The sequence below is a fragment of the Erpetoichthys calabaricus genome, chromosome 17, assembly GCF_900747795.2.
Source record: "Erpetoichthys calabaricus chromosome 17, fErpCal1.3, whole genome shotgun sequence".
Lineage (NCBI taxonomy): Eukaryota > Metazoa > Chordata > Cladistia > Polypteriformes > Polypteridae > Erpetoichthys > Erpetoichthys calabaricus.
In genome coordinates this window covers 49,687,211-49,706,410 of record NC_041410.2, presented here as the reverse complement: position 1 = coordinate 49,706,410, position 19,200 = coordinate 49,687,211, and the positions used below count along the sequence as shown (strand labels likewise).

Sequence of the window (19,200 nt, the reverse complement as noted above, 5' to 3'; positions counted from 1 at the left end):
ATTCTATGACTATGAGCCCGAGTTATAGTGCTGAAGGTTATTTGTATATCGTATATATCACAAGTTAAGAAACAGAGTAATTTTCTGTATGCAGTATTTGTTGTGCCAAGGGGACTAATATTAGTTCATTGGAGCTATATACTCTTGAACAAGTTACATATAATTGCACAGAAGTAAAACATTTCTGCTGTTAATCAATTCTTGTTTTTCCTAAGCGAGTTGTGTTTTGTTAATAATCAAGCCAAATTACAATTTTAGAGGAAATTTTGTTTGAATAAAAGCAAGTAATCATTAAAATGCTGAGAATCTGGGGTATAAATATAATTTCACCCTGTAGCAGAACTCATAAAAATGGTAGCTTTCTTCATATTTGAATAAAATGCTTTTACCTATAATCTCTTGGAGGGTTTGCATTGTGCTTTCATTTAACTTATTAAATACAGCTTTATTACAGACAAATATCAAGAAATAAAAAAAAAAAGTCATCTAATTTTCTTTTTTCTATAATGTTACCAAATTTCAATTCAATCAGTCAAAACATTTTTGAGATTTTGAAGGGGGGAAGACATATTGAAATTTCCTCTCTTAGTGGACCCCTACTGGTCTAGATGTACTATCCTGCCAAATTTCAGCCTTTAAACTAAAAAAGGAAAATAGTGTTTTTGTTGATGATTGAGTCAGCTAGTCAGTGAACTTTGCATTACACACAGACTACACACACATATATATATCTCTCTATTATATAAAAAAAATCCTGCAACGAGACGAGACTTTTTGGAAGATTTTTTCAAGTCCCGCGAGATGAAGCTTTGGCCATGAGATTTTTAAGTCACGCCATCCTCTCAACCATATTCAACCATGCACATGGTAATCTCACCTCTCATTCGTGTGAATGCTTTTGACAGACACAGTTTCTGCTCTCTCAGCTCTTATAAATTTTTACATTTTCCTCACTTTAAGTTCCCAATTAAAGAAGACGTATTACGTCCAAATCTTATTGAAGAATTTTATCATGAAGGGGTATCAAGAGAAAAAAAATGAGTACACGGGCAATCCTAGCACCGAGAAACATAGTCAAATGAGTTAACACCAAAAATGTTGATCCGTTACACGGCAAATTGGTTAAATGCATATCAACAGTTGGTGTTGATTGTGCAAAAGATGAAAACATCAACTTACAACAGCCTGAAGAATATCTACAACCGTTAACGCTGTCTGGTCTTCCACCACACGAATTACTGTAGAAAGAAGGATATATCCAAGAAAGGTAACGTAGGAGATTTTGATAGGGCATTCATATTAAAACGTTAACAGTTTCCCGTTAGAATAGCTTTTTCAAAGACAACTAACAAAATCTCAGAGCCAAACATTCGAAAAAGTAGTTTTATTTCATAGAGAGAAAGAAATTAAATTCAATCATGGGCAGTTATATGTTGCGTGGTCATGACGAAAGTCCAAAACCCGAATGAAAATTCAATGCAATATTGACAAAAATTTAATTCAAAAAATTGTTTTTATTGACGTTTTACAATAAAAGTTTAAAAAGTATTTGTGTGTTAAATTTCAAAGCCAAACAGAATTAAATCGAATTTACAGAAAACAGAATTATATTACGTAACGAGAAACAATTTACGTTCAAATTATTACGTGTTACTATTTTTTAATATGGTTAATTACTTGCTGTAATGTAAAATAGTTCTATTATGTATATGTAACAATTCCCATGAAATATCTTTTTAAATTGTACATCGGCTTCCCCATATGCGAGCGACAGAACCGAAAAGAGGCTAGCGTGTAGCGTAGGCATGGGGGATGGCGAGCGAAGCAAAGCCCCCTAGTATACATATATATTTACATATACATACATACGTTGTATCACTTGCTCTGTCATCCAAAGTAAAAAAAAACTGTTCATGAACAGCAAAGCTAGCATTACCTGCTCTGAACTCTTCCGCTTTTGATCCTCACTCCATTTGCTCTTCTCGCACTTATCAGCGCCAGGCAATTCAACATTTATGCTTAAAAAGAGCAATGGAGATTCTGCACATTAAATAGAATGTGCAGAAGTTGTTGAGGGAAAAAAAAAATCAAAACTGAGTTACAGGCTTTTGTATTTTGATTTTACTTAAATATCAAAAAGAAAATTCAGTACACTCCCCAACTCTATTTGAAGTGACTACCGTTTTCATTTTCTGTGGTACACAGGGCTTCAAACAACACGGTAGAGAAAAACCTGTAACTAGTTTTGGACATTTTGGTCAGTCTCGATGGCATTGTGGTGAAGTGGTTGGAGGTTTTCGCTCAGCTGTTCCAAAGAGCACATTTCTAAGTTTGGCATTGCAAAGATTTCATATTTCTTCCATATCGGTGGGGATTTTCTTAGACTTCACAAAGATGTGCCGATACAAAATCTGCAATTTTTGAGTGTGAGTGCAACTTGGGTTAATTTCCGTCTTGAAAGAATACACACAAACCTACTACAGGTTTAAGCATGTGTGCATTATAAATATTCCAGATGCTATTGTAGTAGAATTTCCAAAAGAATTCAATTTAATATTCCCTCAATATTTTGAACATTTTCTGCAGACTTTAAATTGTAACTTTGTCAAAACAAATGTATATTCATTCACAGTATATAAAAGTAAAACATTTTTAAGCTGTTGATTGCATTAGTGACTTTAGCAATCAGATAAATTGTAGCTACATATGCCTGTCTTAAAGACAGAATAAAAGTTAATCAAAGGCTATTTTTAATTCTATAACCCTCTAGTAAAGGACACCATGTTTCCAGTCTTACATTCTTTTTCCAAGCTCAGTTATTCCAAAACTGGGTCCCAGTAGGTCACCTCTTATCCCAAAACTACTGGGCCTAAGAGGACTCAAAACCATTACTCACCAACAATACGGCACAAAAAAAATCTCAATAAGATGCAAACTTTACACCAATTTCAAATGTACACTGAACCAACAATAGTCTCAAAATTTGATGTTATTAGCTCATGGAAGGTCCTCTTTGTCAATATCGGAGTTTTGCTCAAGCCTGGTAATAATGTTAAATGCTAATAATAACAACAGGTTATCAAAAAAAAAAAAAAAAAAAAAAAAAAAAAAAAAACACTTTGCAATTTGAATTTATCCTCCTTCCATCCCACTATATTATGGACAATGGGATATTAAACCAGACAGGTGCATTTCTAGTAACATTACTGATAACCTTATTTTATTTATTTTTCTTCACGGAGGATTCCTCTTTATAAGAAATCTATCCATTAACATCAAACCTAGATTATTAACATAATTATTGTTAATGCTATATTTAATGACTTTTTGAAATTATCCATATTAATTACCATATACATTGATTTAACTATTAGGTAAAATTATTATGAGTAATTATAACATACATAAACTTTAATAGAAAATAACCTAACCTTAAAAAACACTATAGGGCCAGAATTTCATCTGATAGCGAAAGGAATCATTTATAGTTAGAGGAGGTGGGTGTGAAAAGGTTTTGTAGAGAATATGATCATCACACACTACTAGATGTATTAATATGCACACACAGTGCTGTGAAAAAGTATTTTCCCCCTTCCTGATTTCTTATTTTTTGCATATTTATCAAACTTAAATCTTTCAGATCATAAAGCAAATTTATATATTAGACAAAGATAACCCAAGTAAACACAAAATGTAGTTTTAAGTGATAATTTTATTTATTAAGGAAAAAAAAAAAAAAAACTACCCAAACCTACATGGCCCTATGTGAAAAAGTAATTGCCCCCTAAAACGAATAAATGGTTGCGTCATCCTTAGCAGTAACAAATGGAATCAAGCAATTGCGATAACTGGCAGCGAGTCTTTCACATCGCTGTGCAGGGATTTTGGCTCACTCTTCTTTGCAGAATTGTTTCAATTAAGCCGCACTGGAGGGATCCCGAGCATGAACTGCTTTTTTAAGGTCATGCCACAGCATCTCAATTGGATTCAAGTCTGGACTTTGACTAGGCCACTCCAAAACCTTTATTTTGTTTTTTAAGCCATTCAGAGGTGGACTTGCTGGTGTGTTTTGGATCATTGTCCTGCTGCAAAACCCAAGTGTGCTTCAGCTTGAGGTCGCAAACTGATGGCCGGACATTGTGCTTCAGGATGTTTTGGTAGAGAGCAGAATTCATGGTTTCATCAATCACAGCAAGTTGTCCAGGGGGGTATTTTTCGTATGTGGATTAGTCGTTTAGCCGGATGTAATTGTTGACAATTTGGCGTGATCCTGGATCTGTCGGTTCTTTGAAACTCTTGCTGGATGTGTTCTCATAGCAGCACATCCAAATCCTCAAACCTGCTCGGAGCAGGTTTGTTCTATGTAAACAAGGATTAGCTCACACACTTAATCAGTGTCCGTACATGGAATTCATTTAGTCATGACTTCGCCGTTCATGAATGAGCGACCAATTGGTATCGGTACACAAATTATACGGAGGGAATTCATATAGAGAAGGTTTTGCGCGATTGGCAAGATCCTTTATTGCTCCCGGAGGAAATTCTTTTCGAAAGATACCGCTTTAGCCGAGGGGGAATATTGTACCTCAAAAATTTATTAGGACCTTATATTCGAAGTCAAACTCTGCGAAGTCGGGCTCTCACAACCATACAGACAGTATGCATTGCATTGAGGTTTTTTGCAAGCGGCACTTTTTTTATATACTGTAGGCGATGAGGAAAATCTATCTAAAAGTGCAGTTTGCCAGGCAAGTCATAAAGTCTGTCTGGCTCTGAAATATTTCCTTCAGGTTTTCATAGTGTTTCCTGGACACCTGCGCATGCAGACAATAAAAGAGGTGTTTCATGCCATTGCAGGTGGGTAATACACAGGCAAAAACACCCACAGTTCCATGAAGAATCTCAATCAGCCTAACATTCTCATTTCCAAATGTGATTGGGGCACATGGGACTGATCAGAGTGGAGTTTGATCAAACATTATTTGGAAAATGTACCTCTCCTCCTGATGAATAATCAGACACAGTGCCTTCATCAAATATTTGACCTTCGTCAATATCTCCTTGGTCAGACACAGGTTCAAGGGAAATGACATTCCCTGCAACTGAGCCAACAAAAAAGAGGGCTATATGGAACATACCTATGGCACACATGGAGGGCAAATATATGCAATGACCATCCTTTACCTGAAATGAAGTGACCACTGCATCCTGCCACTGGTTCTGAGGAGGAGCTTCCCCCTGGAATGCCATCAGAAACAGGGTGATGGGCATTTTGCTGGAGAGCCAACTCTTCTGCAGGGGTTTGGTCTGGACCGCGTGGACCTCCACCTGTTTTTTGCTTGTCTGCCTTCTTATTAGCTTTAAAATTAATGTTTTTTATTATATGATTCTTTATGTCAACAATTCTTTAAATAGTTATATACCAATATTTACCAGTTTGAAGTATATTCTTGTACTTCACTTTAACCTGTTCCCATGTTCTCCTTCTGCTCACGTTTGATCTGGAATTATGACATATTAAATAATAATAATTAATCTGACACATAGGAAATGAAACGCTGCATTCAGTAAGTACAATGCACAGTACTTAGCGTTTAATTCGTCGGCCACTTTTTGCCAGACGTCTTTTCTGGTCTGGGCTGCTTTTTCAGTGTTACCCCTTGTGCATATTAAATCATGAAATTCTTCATGTCTTTCGAATAAAAGGTCTTGCGTGTGAAACAAAATTTTGTGTGAAACAAAATGCGGCCGTTCTTTCGTCATTTTGTTACAGCCTATCAAAGACTTGCTGATCATGTTTTCTAGACTCGATATATATGGGCTTTTCACTCAGCGCGAGCACGCACATTCATCTCGTATGATTAGATCCAGCTAAACTAATCTACTACACCGCTGCGTTTGAAAAACTGACCTATCCCGGATGAGTGTCACCGGCATTAACTTATCCAAGATGAGGCACCTGATCTCGGATGATTTAAGCGACATATGAAAAATACCCCCCAGATCCTGAAGCAGCAAAACAGCCCCAGACCATCACACTACCACTACCATGTTTGACTGTTGGTATGTTTTTTTTCTGAAATGCTGTGTTACTTTTACTCCAGATATAACGGGACACACACCTTCCAAGAAGTTATAATATATAATACATTTCCTTCTGTTCTATATTCAGCACTTCCGACAAAAATTCATTTCAAGGAGTCAGTGGCTCCAAAAAGGAAAATAAATAGACAGCAGTATTGGTTTAGGTGCCAAATAATCAAATGTGTAAAATATTAATTTCTCAATTGTTTAACTTTCTAAACTTCATGTGTGCCTAGTTATTTTCCTCTTCCTGTGTAGTGTATCCTTCCCTTGTGCTTTTATGTCTGTCTTGATGATTTGCATAATTGAATATCATAACTTTCAAACTAAGTACAGTCATTAAGAACAATATATTTTACTCAGGCAGTGAGTCTGCACCACTGACCATCAAATGTCAGTGTCAAAGGGCCACCCAATGTAATGTGGTCTTCTTATCTTCTTGATTGAAGCGAGGCAGCATTTGACACAGGGCTCAAGATGAAACTGCCCAAGTGATGGGCCTTCAGTACCGATTCTCACTTTGGACATTGTGTGGGCTTTTCACTTTTGATTTTACCCTGTTCTGTACTGAAAAGCCATGTTCACACTGAGCTGCTGAAATAGGCAGAACAATCACGATCTCAACAAGATGTAGAATATTGTGGAAATCTGTGTAATAAAGCTCTTTTGTCAGCAAGACTTCTTGATACCATTTAATTAAAGTGTCAATCTCTTTTTCTCCAAAAAGGGTTAAATCATCTGGCAACGAATAATCTAAGACCAATGTGGGCTTCCTTGCTGTGATAACTGGCTTTCCATTTCCTTGACTGTATCCTCCACTGTTTTCTCAGCATGCAATTGAAGGTTATCTCTAAAGTTGGTGAGACTTGCACCTTTCAGTTGGATATTCTGAAAGGTAATATGCCTGTATCTATATATATATATATATATATTTCACTAAGCCGCCGCCAGCGCAAGCAAGACACCCATGGAAGCACGCAGGATGGAGCCACGCCCACCAACTCTAAGACCATTGGATACGACGGCAACTCGCAGAGCCATACCCACCAACTCTGACACAGCAACTCACAAAACACGGCGTCATTGGATAGGACGACAACTCGCGGAGCCACGCCCACCAACTCAGACGCAGCAATTCACAAAACTGGGCATCATTCGCGTTCGTCTCTACTATACTCCACAGGCACCTCTGAGCCACGTTGACTTTTCATTATTCTTTTCAGTTCGTCTCTGCTATACTCCACATGCAACTCTGAGCCACGTTGACTTTTCATTATTCTTTTCAGTTATGATGCACGACCGCGTCCACCATCGCAAACTGTTTTACACGCTATGGTCTTAGAATTGGTGGGCAGGTCTCGGTCAGTTGTTCTTGCGAGCGGGCACATTGCCAGGCAGTGTGTATGCTTCGAGAATGAGGGTGGATGCAGCAGGACCATCTAAGAAGAAGCATGTTTGTCGCAGATGTGAATCACTGTATGCAACGTGTAAAACAGTTTGCGAGAGGTATCCCATGGTCTTAGAGTTGGTGAACGGGTCTCCGTGAGTTGCTCTTGCGACCGGGCACATGACCAGGCAGTGTGTATGCTTCAAGTGCGAGGGTGGACGCAACAGGACCATCTAAGAAAAATCATGTTTGTCGTGGATGTGAATCGCTGTATGCAGCGTGCAACGGCGGTCCTCCAATTGTCAGTCACAATTGTATGTTGCCCTCTCCAGAGTTCTATCTTTTCATTCACCTACAGTCGTATCCTGAAACCCACCCCATTTGGACAACCGTGTCTTTCAGGAAGTGTTCACTCATCAATACATAATTATGCGGCGTAGCAGTTGGCTAGTTGTTACTAATCACTGAATTTCTCTGCTTTTTAGTTTTCAGTCTGTCGGAGATCTGTGTTTTATCAAGGGACAACACATTTTAATGCTGAACAAGTCAATATAGCCTAGTATACTGCAGAAACTCCTGTAACTTTCCTTTCCTTAATGGTTTGTCTGATATCCCCTTGATTGTGAGAATACAACTGTCAATAATAGCTGCACCTGCTTGAGGCAAAAATCAAAGGTGGCAGGGGGCGTGCATTTCTACAGCTCTGCTCTAGCTGTGGTAATAAGCACCCCGCTGTGGATGAGACAGAAGGCCACAGAAGACATGAAAGTGATAAAGATGACTTTCTACAACCTTTTAAAATTAATTTTGGCAAATTTTACCTGTCCGCTGTTCATTTTATAAGCAGCCAACAGGAGGCATGCACTTCTAAGGCTACGCAGCAAGTGTCTCTTCCAGAGGATAAGACAAAAGAGCACAGTGGAGAAAAAAAGTGATAAAAAGACATTCTAAATTCTTTTAAATAAGTATAGCTCTTTTTTTTATTTTATAAATAGAACAGCATTTCAAAGACAAAAGCTCAGCTGTGGAAATGATTTTCCTCTCCAGTGGATGGGATGGCGAAGGCACATTAAATTGATATTGAATACATTCGGCAGACTTTGAAAATACATTTTGAACAATTTCAACTATACAGTGTTAATATTTGGAAACAGCTTACAGGGGCACACATTTTTTACAGCAAAGGGTAAGCTGTGGAAATAAGTATCCCCTCAGGTGGAAGGGATGGAGGGGCATAGTAGAGATGAAATAAATAAAGATGTTTTCCTGCATGTGTGTTTCACATTTAAGCAGTCAGATTGGAAATAATAACTTTCTGTTGTGTAACAGCCTGTCTAGAATTGTTAGTTGCAAAAGTTAATGTTAAATGGTAATTTAGGTCTGTGTGCCGATTGAAGTCACAGAAATGAGAAGTAAAAGTAAACACTCGCATTCATGAGGTTATACTGATAATAAGCACATGTATTTGCACCTGTGTCTAAAAGACCTAACATTTCTTGTTTTGTCACACATTTACACAGCTTGCTGTAGACACAGAACACACATGAAATGCATAGTATTTCAAACAACAATCTACATCATTACCTACAGAATTCCTTACAAGTCTTTGCTATATAAAATCTTCAATGCAGACATGAGCTGTAAGGGAGAGGTTTTGAGCTGGCAGTGATAAACATACATTGTAAGTGTCAGAAGGGGCAAATGGCTGGCTGAAAGGGGGATGAGCAAATGCCACTATATGACACATTTGCAAAACAAAGGCAGCTATCCAATTGTTGCGGTGATAAGGATATACGATTTTCCTCGTGTGTACTGGGAAAAATAGGGGGATCAAGGAAAACAAGATTTGGTGGAAATTCTACTGTTAAAGACACTGTGCAGCATTTTAACTACACATTGTTAACAGTTCAATCAGCTTAATCTGCCATGATCATCTGTGCATGTAATACAACTTAGAGGTGTGGTCATGACAGGTAAGGGATATTTTTTTTTAAATAGAATTTAAACTATTTGATTCACACGGATATACCTATCAACATGGTGGGTAGATGTTTTGCATGTCTTCCTTGGGTTTTCAATGCTTGTGCCTTGCAATCAGCATGGACACATGAAGTGTATAAACCAGCCTTAATGTGGCTCTCAGATATCCAGGGGGGAACCTATACAAACACATGTTAACAGCACATCAACTCAAAAATTAAAAAAAGCCCTTTTGTATCTGCTACAATATAGTTATTTTAAAGTTTCAAGGATTTCATTCACCACTGGAGAACTAAGTAGAAATGATAATCACCAATGTCTACTTTCAGTCACATTTGCAACCATTTTAGTCACAGTCTGGAGTGCTGATATTTGTGTATTATTCATGGTTTTCCCTCATGTATTTCTTTTCGAGTATAGTTTAGTTTTAGCAATTCTGAGGTCTTGTTCTATTACTAGGCGGTCAATTCTCCTACAGCTCCTTTTTAAATATATTGTATGGTGGTTATTTAACTGTTAATGTCACTTTGAAAGGTTTGTAATTGTTGAGATTTAATTTTATCAGTATATACAACATTACAATTCCTGTAAAAATTCTATTAGGTTTTCAAGATGCCTCAAAAATCATTGTTTACTACAGCTTAGCCAATATTGCTCATGTACCATTCAAATGGGTATTTAAAGTGCTTTGTGTTTATTACGATTTAATTGTGCTAATTGATGGAAAGTGTTCAGCCAGCTCCAATAAGTACACTTCTAAGTCAATACTGCAATTTATGCATTACATATAACTATAAGCTAAACCATAAAATTATCTAGCCATTGTTCCAGTTTTGAAATAATGACTTACATTTTACCTTGGAATGATCATGCAGAATAGGCTAGTCACAAGTAGAGAGAGCAAAATTAGACTGGAAATGTTATCCTCATCACGCTTTCAAAATAAAAAAATTAAAAAAAAAAAAAGCAAAAATATTTCTTGAACAAACCATCCATCCATATACTAAATACACTAATCCAAATCAAGGCTGCAAGAATGCTGGAGCCTGTCCCAACAAACATTTTTTACAAGGCAGAAACAATCCCCGAACAGGATGCTAGCCCACTGCAGGGTGGACACACACACACACATCAACGCAGCATTTTCAATTCACCTAAACTGTGTCTAGACTATGGGAGGAAACCCACGCAGACACAGGGATAACATGAAAACTCCACACAAGTAGCACACAAAACATAAACCTTATCCATGCTGGGAGACAGGAGCACTGACACAGGAAAACCAACTGAGAGCTTGTACATAAGCATTCACCACCATTCCAATGTTTGTTTTCTTTTCAAAGTAATGCATAGCAGTGCAGGTCATTACCCAGTCTGATTTTTTAAAACGCCCAGTCTGTCATCTTTTGAAAGAGCAGAGGTTTGGCTTACTGGCTTCATGGGCTACTTTTCTGACTAAAGGTTTGCCCATTCGGAAATCTTGGGAAGAGCCCCAGTGCATGATAAGTTAACAGTTGAGTGACGTACCTTCCAACTGTGGATAATGACCCAATGGTGCTTATAGGAACATTTATCAGTAACCACTGCCATTGCTAAGTTGCTCAACAATATTGTTGCAAAATTCTTGGAAGAACTCTTTGCCTTTACCCATCAGTAGAGGTTTCTTATGTAACAGTTTGGTAACAAATGACTTTTTAACTCACATTCACATATGGTTAACTATTGTTCAAAATGGAAAAGTACTACCCTACCAACATGAAATAACCCAGATTCTTTTTAGCACAGGTACTAGAACAAGTTAGTGAAATCAGCTGGTTTAATACCTTTTTCCTGTGTCATGCCAGCTTACTGCATGCAACTATGTATTGGAATGGTGACATTGTTCTATTGCGTTAAGACCGATGTGTTATTGAAATTCCACGTGTGTAACTGCATTGCAGAATATGTTTAATGAGAAAAATGTTGACTTATTGAATACTTATTCCACCTTACTCTATGCTACCTTGACCTCAGTTATCAACAAAAAAAAAAAAAAAGTTACAAGAAAATCTAAGATAAGACTACTAAATGTATTGGGGTATGGTGCATTACCTCTGCAACACATCAGGTTTCAGGTCTGATCCTTAAACTGAAATGTGTAACCCTAAGTGTGTTTCTAAACTCATCTGTGAAAACAGTGGTGCCAATAGGATTTGTAAAGGTGACAACTGAATAAGTACTACTGTAGAATAAATGTAGATATGACAGAGTAACATTTTAAACAGCATTATGAATATTAAATATATGTGGATGTCCACTGACACTTGCAGATCACAGCTGTGCAATATTCATCTTCAAATTTGTGATATCTCTGGATTTAAAGCAAGTGACCACTCTATGGAACTATGCAAATATTAGTAAAAATGATCAAGGACAAAAGAACGAAGTGATTTCTGGCTTGCGGTATTAAATTCTCAAATCATTAAATCTTTCGAGAAGTTAATTGAGACAACTAAACAAAACCCATGTTTATCTTACCCTTACCCATTTGCAAACAGAGTGAGGGTGGAGGCAGTGGAGGATGACACAGCAACACTTTTGAATTTACTGAATTAGGGACAGATTCTGGACCTGTTGACTAAACATAATAGCGAGTGTTGCTGGCTGATACACTGATTACCTTAATACATCCATGGGGATACCTCAAGGATGCCGTCTGTGGCCTCTTCTGTTTATCCTATACACAAATGACAGCAGGAGTTCACAAAAGGGACAGACATACCCTGATATTTGCAGAGGACTTTGTCATTGCAAGTCTTCTAAAAGATAGGGAAGACAGCCATTACCTGCTGTTATGTTTATTGTTGTGGTCATTTCTTTTTACAGATAAAGACAAATCAAGATCCAATTCAACAAAGCAATCCCATGAGTGTTTGGGTTTCCTGTTTATGTACACACTGATAATTTAGGAAATAACTATTAACAATATTTTTGCCAAAAAAAAGAATACATTTTGCACATTTTAAATAAGCAACTGGATAATAGAAATGTGGATTATGCAACAATTAATGCGAGATCTTTTTTCCCCCATGCACATATTTCACATTGTTTCTCCATTGTACAGCACTAGCTACCACCGAGTTCTGTTATGTCAAACTACTTTCTCTCCATTCTGGATGAAAACATGACATTTTATTTTTTTTTTTTTTTTTTATTGTGGCCCCAACTTCAAAGTACATTGGGTAACGTCACGAGAAAAAAAATTTCGGTGGATTACTTCAACACAGAAAGAATTTGTAAGAAGAGCAGACAAGACTCCTTTTTAAGAAAACCCAATTGGTCTAAAGTGGACAAAACCTTAATGGAGCATTTTTATCAAGTCCTTTATGAACCTATTGTTACATTTACTTTTAGATGTTAGTTTGGCAGTCACAGATTTAAGAATCTAAATAATCTTAAAACAGTAAAAATTCAGTTAAATTATTGGTTTGCAGCAGACTGCTACTGAGCTGCATTGCAAACAGGTTAGAAAGAAGGTCAAGTCAATTCTATTAGACAATAGCCATCCTTTTTCCTAAACTTCTGCTACCACCAAGGGTAAAGAACAACAGATTTAAGAACTCTTATTCATTGAGCTACACGCATTGTACAATCTTATTTGGAGGTATATTGCTAAATTCTGACTTATTTTGTGTACTGTTAAATGTATATTTTCCTCTCTGTACTAATCCTGAGTGCGTCTACTTAGGGTAATACTAGTATTCCATTTCTGTGCATAAGCTTGCTTTCTAGTATCAATGTAACGATGCCTTAAAATGAGTATTTCCTTCAGCAAACAAACTTCACTCTAAAATAGTTTACCTAAGGTACTTTAAAATAAAAAAAAATAAATTATGCGTTTTCCCCGCGTATATAACAGTACTTGTTCACCGGCTCAGCTTAGTTAAACTTATCTGTCGACGACTCGGTTCGCTTTCAGTTTCGTAAAAGATAACGATCTCGACATCACAACATTATCAAATTAATCTATAAGACGCATCGATTCTTAACCCTTTCCCCGTATCAGTCGGATCGGGCTTTCCAGTTCTAAACATTAGCTTCATTTGTATCAAACGCTTTTGGATTTCGGTTCGCTATATCTTCACACAACAACGAAAGGGACCGAGCCAGATGCAGCGCGAAGTCTGAGATAAATTAAACCTCCTTCTGCTCAAATATATTTACACTGCAAGGCTGCCCTACTCGTCCCGGGCTACATCAAATGCCTGCGTTTTGGTTCTTTCAGTTCCACGATTATATCAGCTATTGAGGACTTCGTTAGCTCAGTTTAGTGGCCGTCTCCACTGCCCAGCAGCCCGGTTCACGCCCCCTCCTCTCAAACTAGCCCTTCCCCTGAACTGCACAAGAAAAGCACCTAGAGAAGCGATCCGTTATACGCAACAGTATTTCCATAACACGACTGCACAGAGAACACTTTCCGTGCGCTCTTAATAGCCGGGCGATGACTGTTAAAAACAAGGCTTCAACCGGAGGACCGCCTGTCAGTCCGAGCGCCATTGTGTGAAGGGACTGGGGAGGGGGAAATCAGCTCAGGCCGCAGCTCCGGCCTCGGACAACACTGAGGTAGAGTAGTACTGCGCAGCTTCGTCGAGAAACGCTCAACCCACACACTGATGCTCAGCAGCTAGAAAGGGGGCAGATAGCAACACAGCACCCATTAGAATCAGTCGGTCCGAGTCCGAGCCCGAATTCCCCCCTCCCCTTCACCCTCTCTGTCTCCCTCTCCCCACGCAGCCGTGACAACATCCCCGCTCGTTTACTGTCTCTCACCGCCTCAACAACAACACTCCTGGCCGGCCTCTCCCCAGCGCCCGTTCTGCACAATAGCCGACCTTTGCAACAACGCTCCTTTATCTTTTCGAATAAGCACCTCCAATGCCAACCCGACAGGCCTCTACTCGTCAATTAACGGGCTATATCAAGGGTGATTTTAAAGCTGCGCCTTACCTTCAGTTCCGCACTCTCCGCCATCTTGTTCCTCTTGGCGCAGGCGTGATCACCCCCTCCCGCGCACGTGGGCTCACGCATTTGGCAACGCCGACGTCGTGCGTCACAATCTGTTTAAATCCTGGCGCCTTTTATGAACCACAGTCGTTTCCAAGCAGCAGAAATGTAGAGTAAGCTTTCTAAAAACGAAGGCAACGCTATTACAATAAATTACCTCTGAAGTATGAGATCATTGTTTCCGGGAATGACTTTATTTTTCAGTGCTTTAACGTACGTGTACTCAATCATCTCGTGGATAAACGATGCAAGCATTAGCAGCAATGCAGGATCAAGTAACGCCTGTTTACCTCAACTGAGTAAGTAGGTTGCATTTCGAGTTAGACAGTCTGGATTAAAAAACATATTAATTAAAGTTAATAAACACGATACAGGTTACTAAAGAAATTGTAATGAGCCAGAAACTATACAGCATGTTTTATCTGACTGTGGGACGTACGGATTTGGGACTTACACAGGTGTCTCAGGAGTTTTAAAAAAGAAGTTGTCACCACGGACTATATGCGTGTCTGTTTGGCTTTGTTAAACAAATTGTAATATATTCGGCAAACATCCGCCACGGGGCCCTCTTCAGTTGCAAGAAGCAGATCATGGAATGTTGCATAGTTTACTGTCAAATAATGCAAAGTGTACGCGACACGTGTTTCGCCCTTATTTGGGCTACATCAGGCGTACACACTGTACTTGACAGTGGCAGACCACTGCAACATGAGTAACATGGGATTTTTTCATGGAAGTTTTCATATTGTTTGCTGCTGTCCTGTGTTGGTCACCTACCGTGACGGTTGAATCATAAACTGTCTTGCCTCATGTCTGCAAGAAAACATGAAATTACAAAATTTCCTTGCCCATCGCTATAAAGCACATGGGGTAAGTAACCTTTAAGAAAATATTGTTTTTGAGTGGGGTATTCCTTTAGAGTTTGTCAAGGTTTCTGCTTCAACAACATTTCTAAGTAGTTTGTTCCAGATACCCATAACTCTTTCAGTATAGAAGTTGTCCTGGAGAATGAAATCACCATTCTTTGAAACTGCTTATTGTCTATTTATTTTTTTGAATTTCACTCAGATGAACTATAAAGGCCCTAACTCGTTTACAAAAGAATTTATAGGATCCTTGAAGGCATCTTACTTAACTAATGTACAATGGCAATTTTCATTGAAAGCATCTTGTCTAAATACATATTACATTGTTTATTTGTTTTAGACTAAAAAACAATGACCCAAATGCATTTACATTTGTTCTTTCTTGTCCAATCGTTTATAACTTTAATGCACGTGTCTTGTTGTCCAAGGCATTTATGGTGCTTTTAATTTAAAATGGTAAGGCAGTTTACAACCTAATAGTAAAAGAAAGGGAAACAGAAAGAGATTGCACAGATACAATCACGGATTAAAGCTTTTGGGTAGAGCCATCCATCAACAGGATAGCTAGACAATCATGTGTGTAATATCACATGATCTGGAAGCCCACATGTATTTTTAACATAAATAATGGCTTGTCTAAGGGAACAGAGAGTAACGACAAAGCAACACCACAGACCGAGACATGTCAGAATGAGGGAGCAACCATCTCAATTGAACGTTGAATAACCACTCAAGCATCACATTGATTGCTGAATCAAAAAGCCGCCCAAAACAACTTCCACCTTCGACACTGCTGATTTTCAGTATGTTTCCTACAATTATATACATCCAGATGTTTCTGTTTATATTTTCTATTATTCTTTATTCTACTGGTATTACGCTTTAATAAATACAACATTGCTTTTAAATTTTTGTACTTTGTATTTTTATGCAGATTGATCGAAGGCTCCTGGTGTAGGAATAATTGCCATTTGTTTACCTGCAAGGTTATCAGGCTGAGCAGAGCACTCCAATAACAAACTTTACTTTCCAGTCTCCAGCAAGAGCTCCTTTTTTGTCTAATGTTTAGTCTTTAATCGTATTCATCTATATTTTATTAATGGAGTCATAGATTGAATGTATTCTTTTTAATGATGTCCATATTTTTGGATGCTTCTCTGTCATCTGGAAGTTACAATGCTTATGCATCAGTTGGATTCCTCAGTTGTCTGCTTGCATTTTTTTAAATTTGGTATTTTTTTTGTAGGTTGTATTAAAGAACAGTTTAAAATAAAAAGGCACACAAGAAGTCCATCACCAAGAAAATGATCACTCATCAAGGACGTTGCACTCCAGCAGTGAAATAGCAAATAATCCATTAAGGCCTGTGAGTTTAATTGAACACATACTGTACATAAATATATTTTATACTATATTATTAACTTGGGTACTGTTCATTGAGCTTACTGTTACAAATGCATTGATAGTTAAAATATGAAATATATACTGTAGGTTAGCATTAGGTTTTTGCTATGTTAGTTCTAGTTAATTTGTACTTTCTATCAAATTAGTATTTCTGTTCTTTGGCATACTATATTGCTATAGGTTTGCCTTGTCCTTTGAACGTTGGCTTCTGCCTAATTACTGTTGAATGTTGCATGTCCGACTTTCTTTTTCTCTCCCCCCTTTGGTTTGTCAACTCCCATATCTTTAACATTACTTTGTTACTACCTGAATGAAGACATTGCATCAGTTGCAGCATTGATTTTCAAACTGGGAACTGCCATGCTGCACTTGGTGGTCTGCAACAGCCCTGCCAAGGCTGACGTTTTTTAAAAAATGAAGCTGAATTGTAACGATTGTCTTTAAATTGTTTCACATAGTTTTTATATAGGTATAACTCAAAATGTTATTCCAGTGTTGCTTTAAAATAGCCCTTTATCAATGTGGTTATTGACTACAGCTGCGGGTTGCAAGCTGTGTGATACACGAGCACCTCTCAGGTGATACGTGATGTAACACACATCAAAAAACAATTCGGAAAATAGTGCCCCTTAAAAAACAGGATTGTTTAGCCAGGAAGCAGACTGGGTCTTCACATTGACTTTAAGTTATTTTGCTTTTTGACCTCAAGTAGTATGTAATCTGTGAATAATTCTTTTGATCTGAATTCATATGTAAAAGTGTAATTTTTTGTAAATTAAAATTATGAAATTTTAGGCTTTTTTTTTTATTCCATATCAAACCACACTACTGTTTTTCCATTAAAAATCCAGTTCTTCTACAACAATCCATTTTTTTTCTGTGCCCTTTATACCTTGACCTTCTCTAAGTGAGATACACCCAGGGTCTATCCTAACAAGATGTCTGGTCCACCGCAACTGGCACTTCACAAACCTTTTGTTTTACTTGAATTGATGTGCTTTACAACCTGTTCACTAGCCCAAAAATTTGTCCAGGAATGTAATTTTGTCTATTCTTCTAATCTTATTCTTATAGTCACTACCTCTAGCTCATTACCATAAGTGAGAATGAGAATGTAAGACTGACTGATAAATCGTCTATGTACTTGTCTTCTGTTTCACCACCACAGTGTGATAAATTGTTATTAAAACCCACTCAGCTGTACAGTTCTACTTGTCAATTTTAGTATCATTTTTACCCTTACTCATGAACAAGTTACTGAAAAAATTCAACTTATCCAATTGAGGCAGCAGTGTACCCCTTACCTTCAGGGAATATGCCCCTGTTTTTCAGGAGAGGCCCATGAATTCATATTTGGAGGTGCTAATTCATACTCTAAACACATCCATCCATCCATTATCCAACCCGCTATATCCGAACTAGAGGGTCACGGGGGTCTGCTGGAGCCAATCCCAGCTAACACAGGGCGCAAGGCAGGAAACAAACCCTGGGCAGGGCGCCAGCCCACTGCAGCTCTAAACACATTACACTTAAATTTCAACTATTCTAATGTCTACTGGAAGTAAGTCTGTTGAGGTCAAGATGACAGCCTTTAGGGTCCCAGACTGGATACTCTCCAAACCTTGGCTATGACCACACACACTTTTGGTAGACTAATGCCACAATGAGCAATCAACACTAAATACCAATTATGTCAACATAACATTGACTCAGCAAATAGAGAGACATGTAGACAGTATTGGCAAATTTTTATGATCCTTTTATTATCCATGCTCTGTTGTTTCATAGCTGGGATAGAGTCATGAATGAGTTCTGAATGTTAGCCCCCATTTCAGTACCCCAGCAAAGTCTTTTCCAGTGCAGCCAAAAAATGTAAGTTTTCTTTAAGTGGACAATGGGAACCACCACCCAGGATTAACAGTCCCAAGGTAAAGTCCCCACTTACAATGCAATGCTGAAGGGATACATTATCCAAAATACTCTCACAATACCCAGTGATTTCAACACTTCTGGTTGGACCTGATTCATCCCCTTTGCCTTCTCACTATTAAGCTTTTTAATAATCACAGTGACACCCATCGCAGAGATGAACTCAACCCCAGCCAAAGCTCCTTGAACTGCCTCCTTGGAGGAGGACATATTCTCTGGGTTTAAGAGTTTTTCAACTCTTTCACTTTCTGAACATGTTATTGTGTTGTAAATTTAATTTTAAATTGATAAATGTGATGTTTTTACCCATCAATCTAAACTCAATAACACTTGATGACTAAGTATAAATATGTTTTCAAAAAGGTTTGCAAATTTATTAAAAATCAAACCTGAAAACTCTCAATTATACAATGTAAGTATACAAAGTCTTTGCTGTGGCACTCCAAATTGTTGTCAGGTGCATTTTGTTTGCATTAATTTTCCTTGTCATGTATCTAGAATTTCACC

The 19,200-nt window shown here is 37.9% G+C and overlaps 1 protein-coding gene across 2 annotated transcripts in view; it reads right to left on the bottom strand.

Annotated features, from left to right (window-relative positions):
- pias1b (protein inhibitor of activated STAT, 1b) overlaps positions 1–14,507 on the bottom strand; it is a 127,337-nt gene extending 112,830 nt beyond the window's left edge. Inside the window, exon 1 of one of the 2 annotated variants that reach the window (XM_051920319.1) lies at positions 14,438–14,507. Coding sequence is in view for 1 of the 2 variants with exons in the window: in XM_051920320.1 (XP_051776280.1) it covers positions 14,438–14,461 (24 nt within the window). In the remaining variant the exon portion in view is untranslated. The remainder of the gene's footprint in view (positions 1–14,437) is intronic. The other variant, XM_051920320.1, reaches the window with a different exon arrangement.
- Between the last annotated feature and the right edge of the window lie 4,693 nt (positions 14,508–19,200).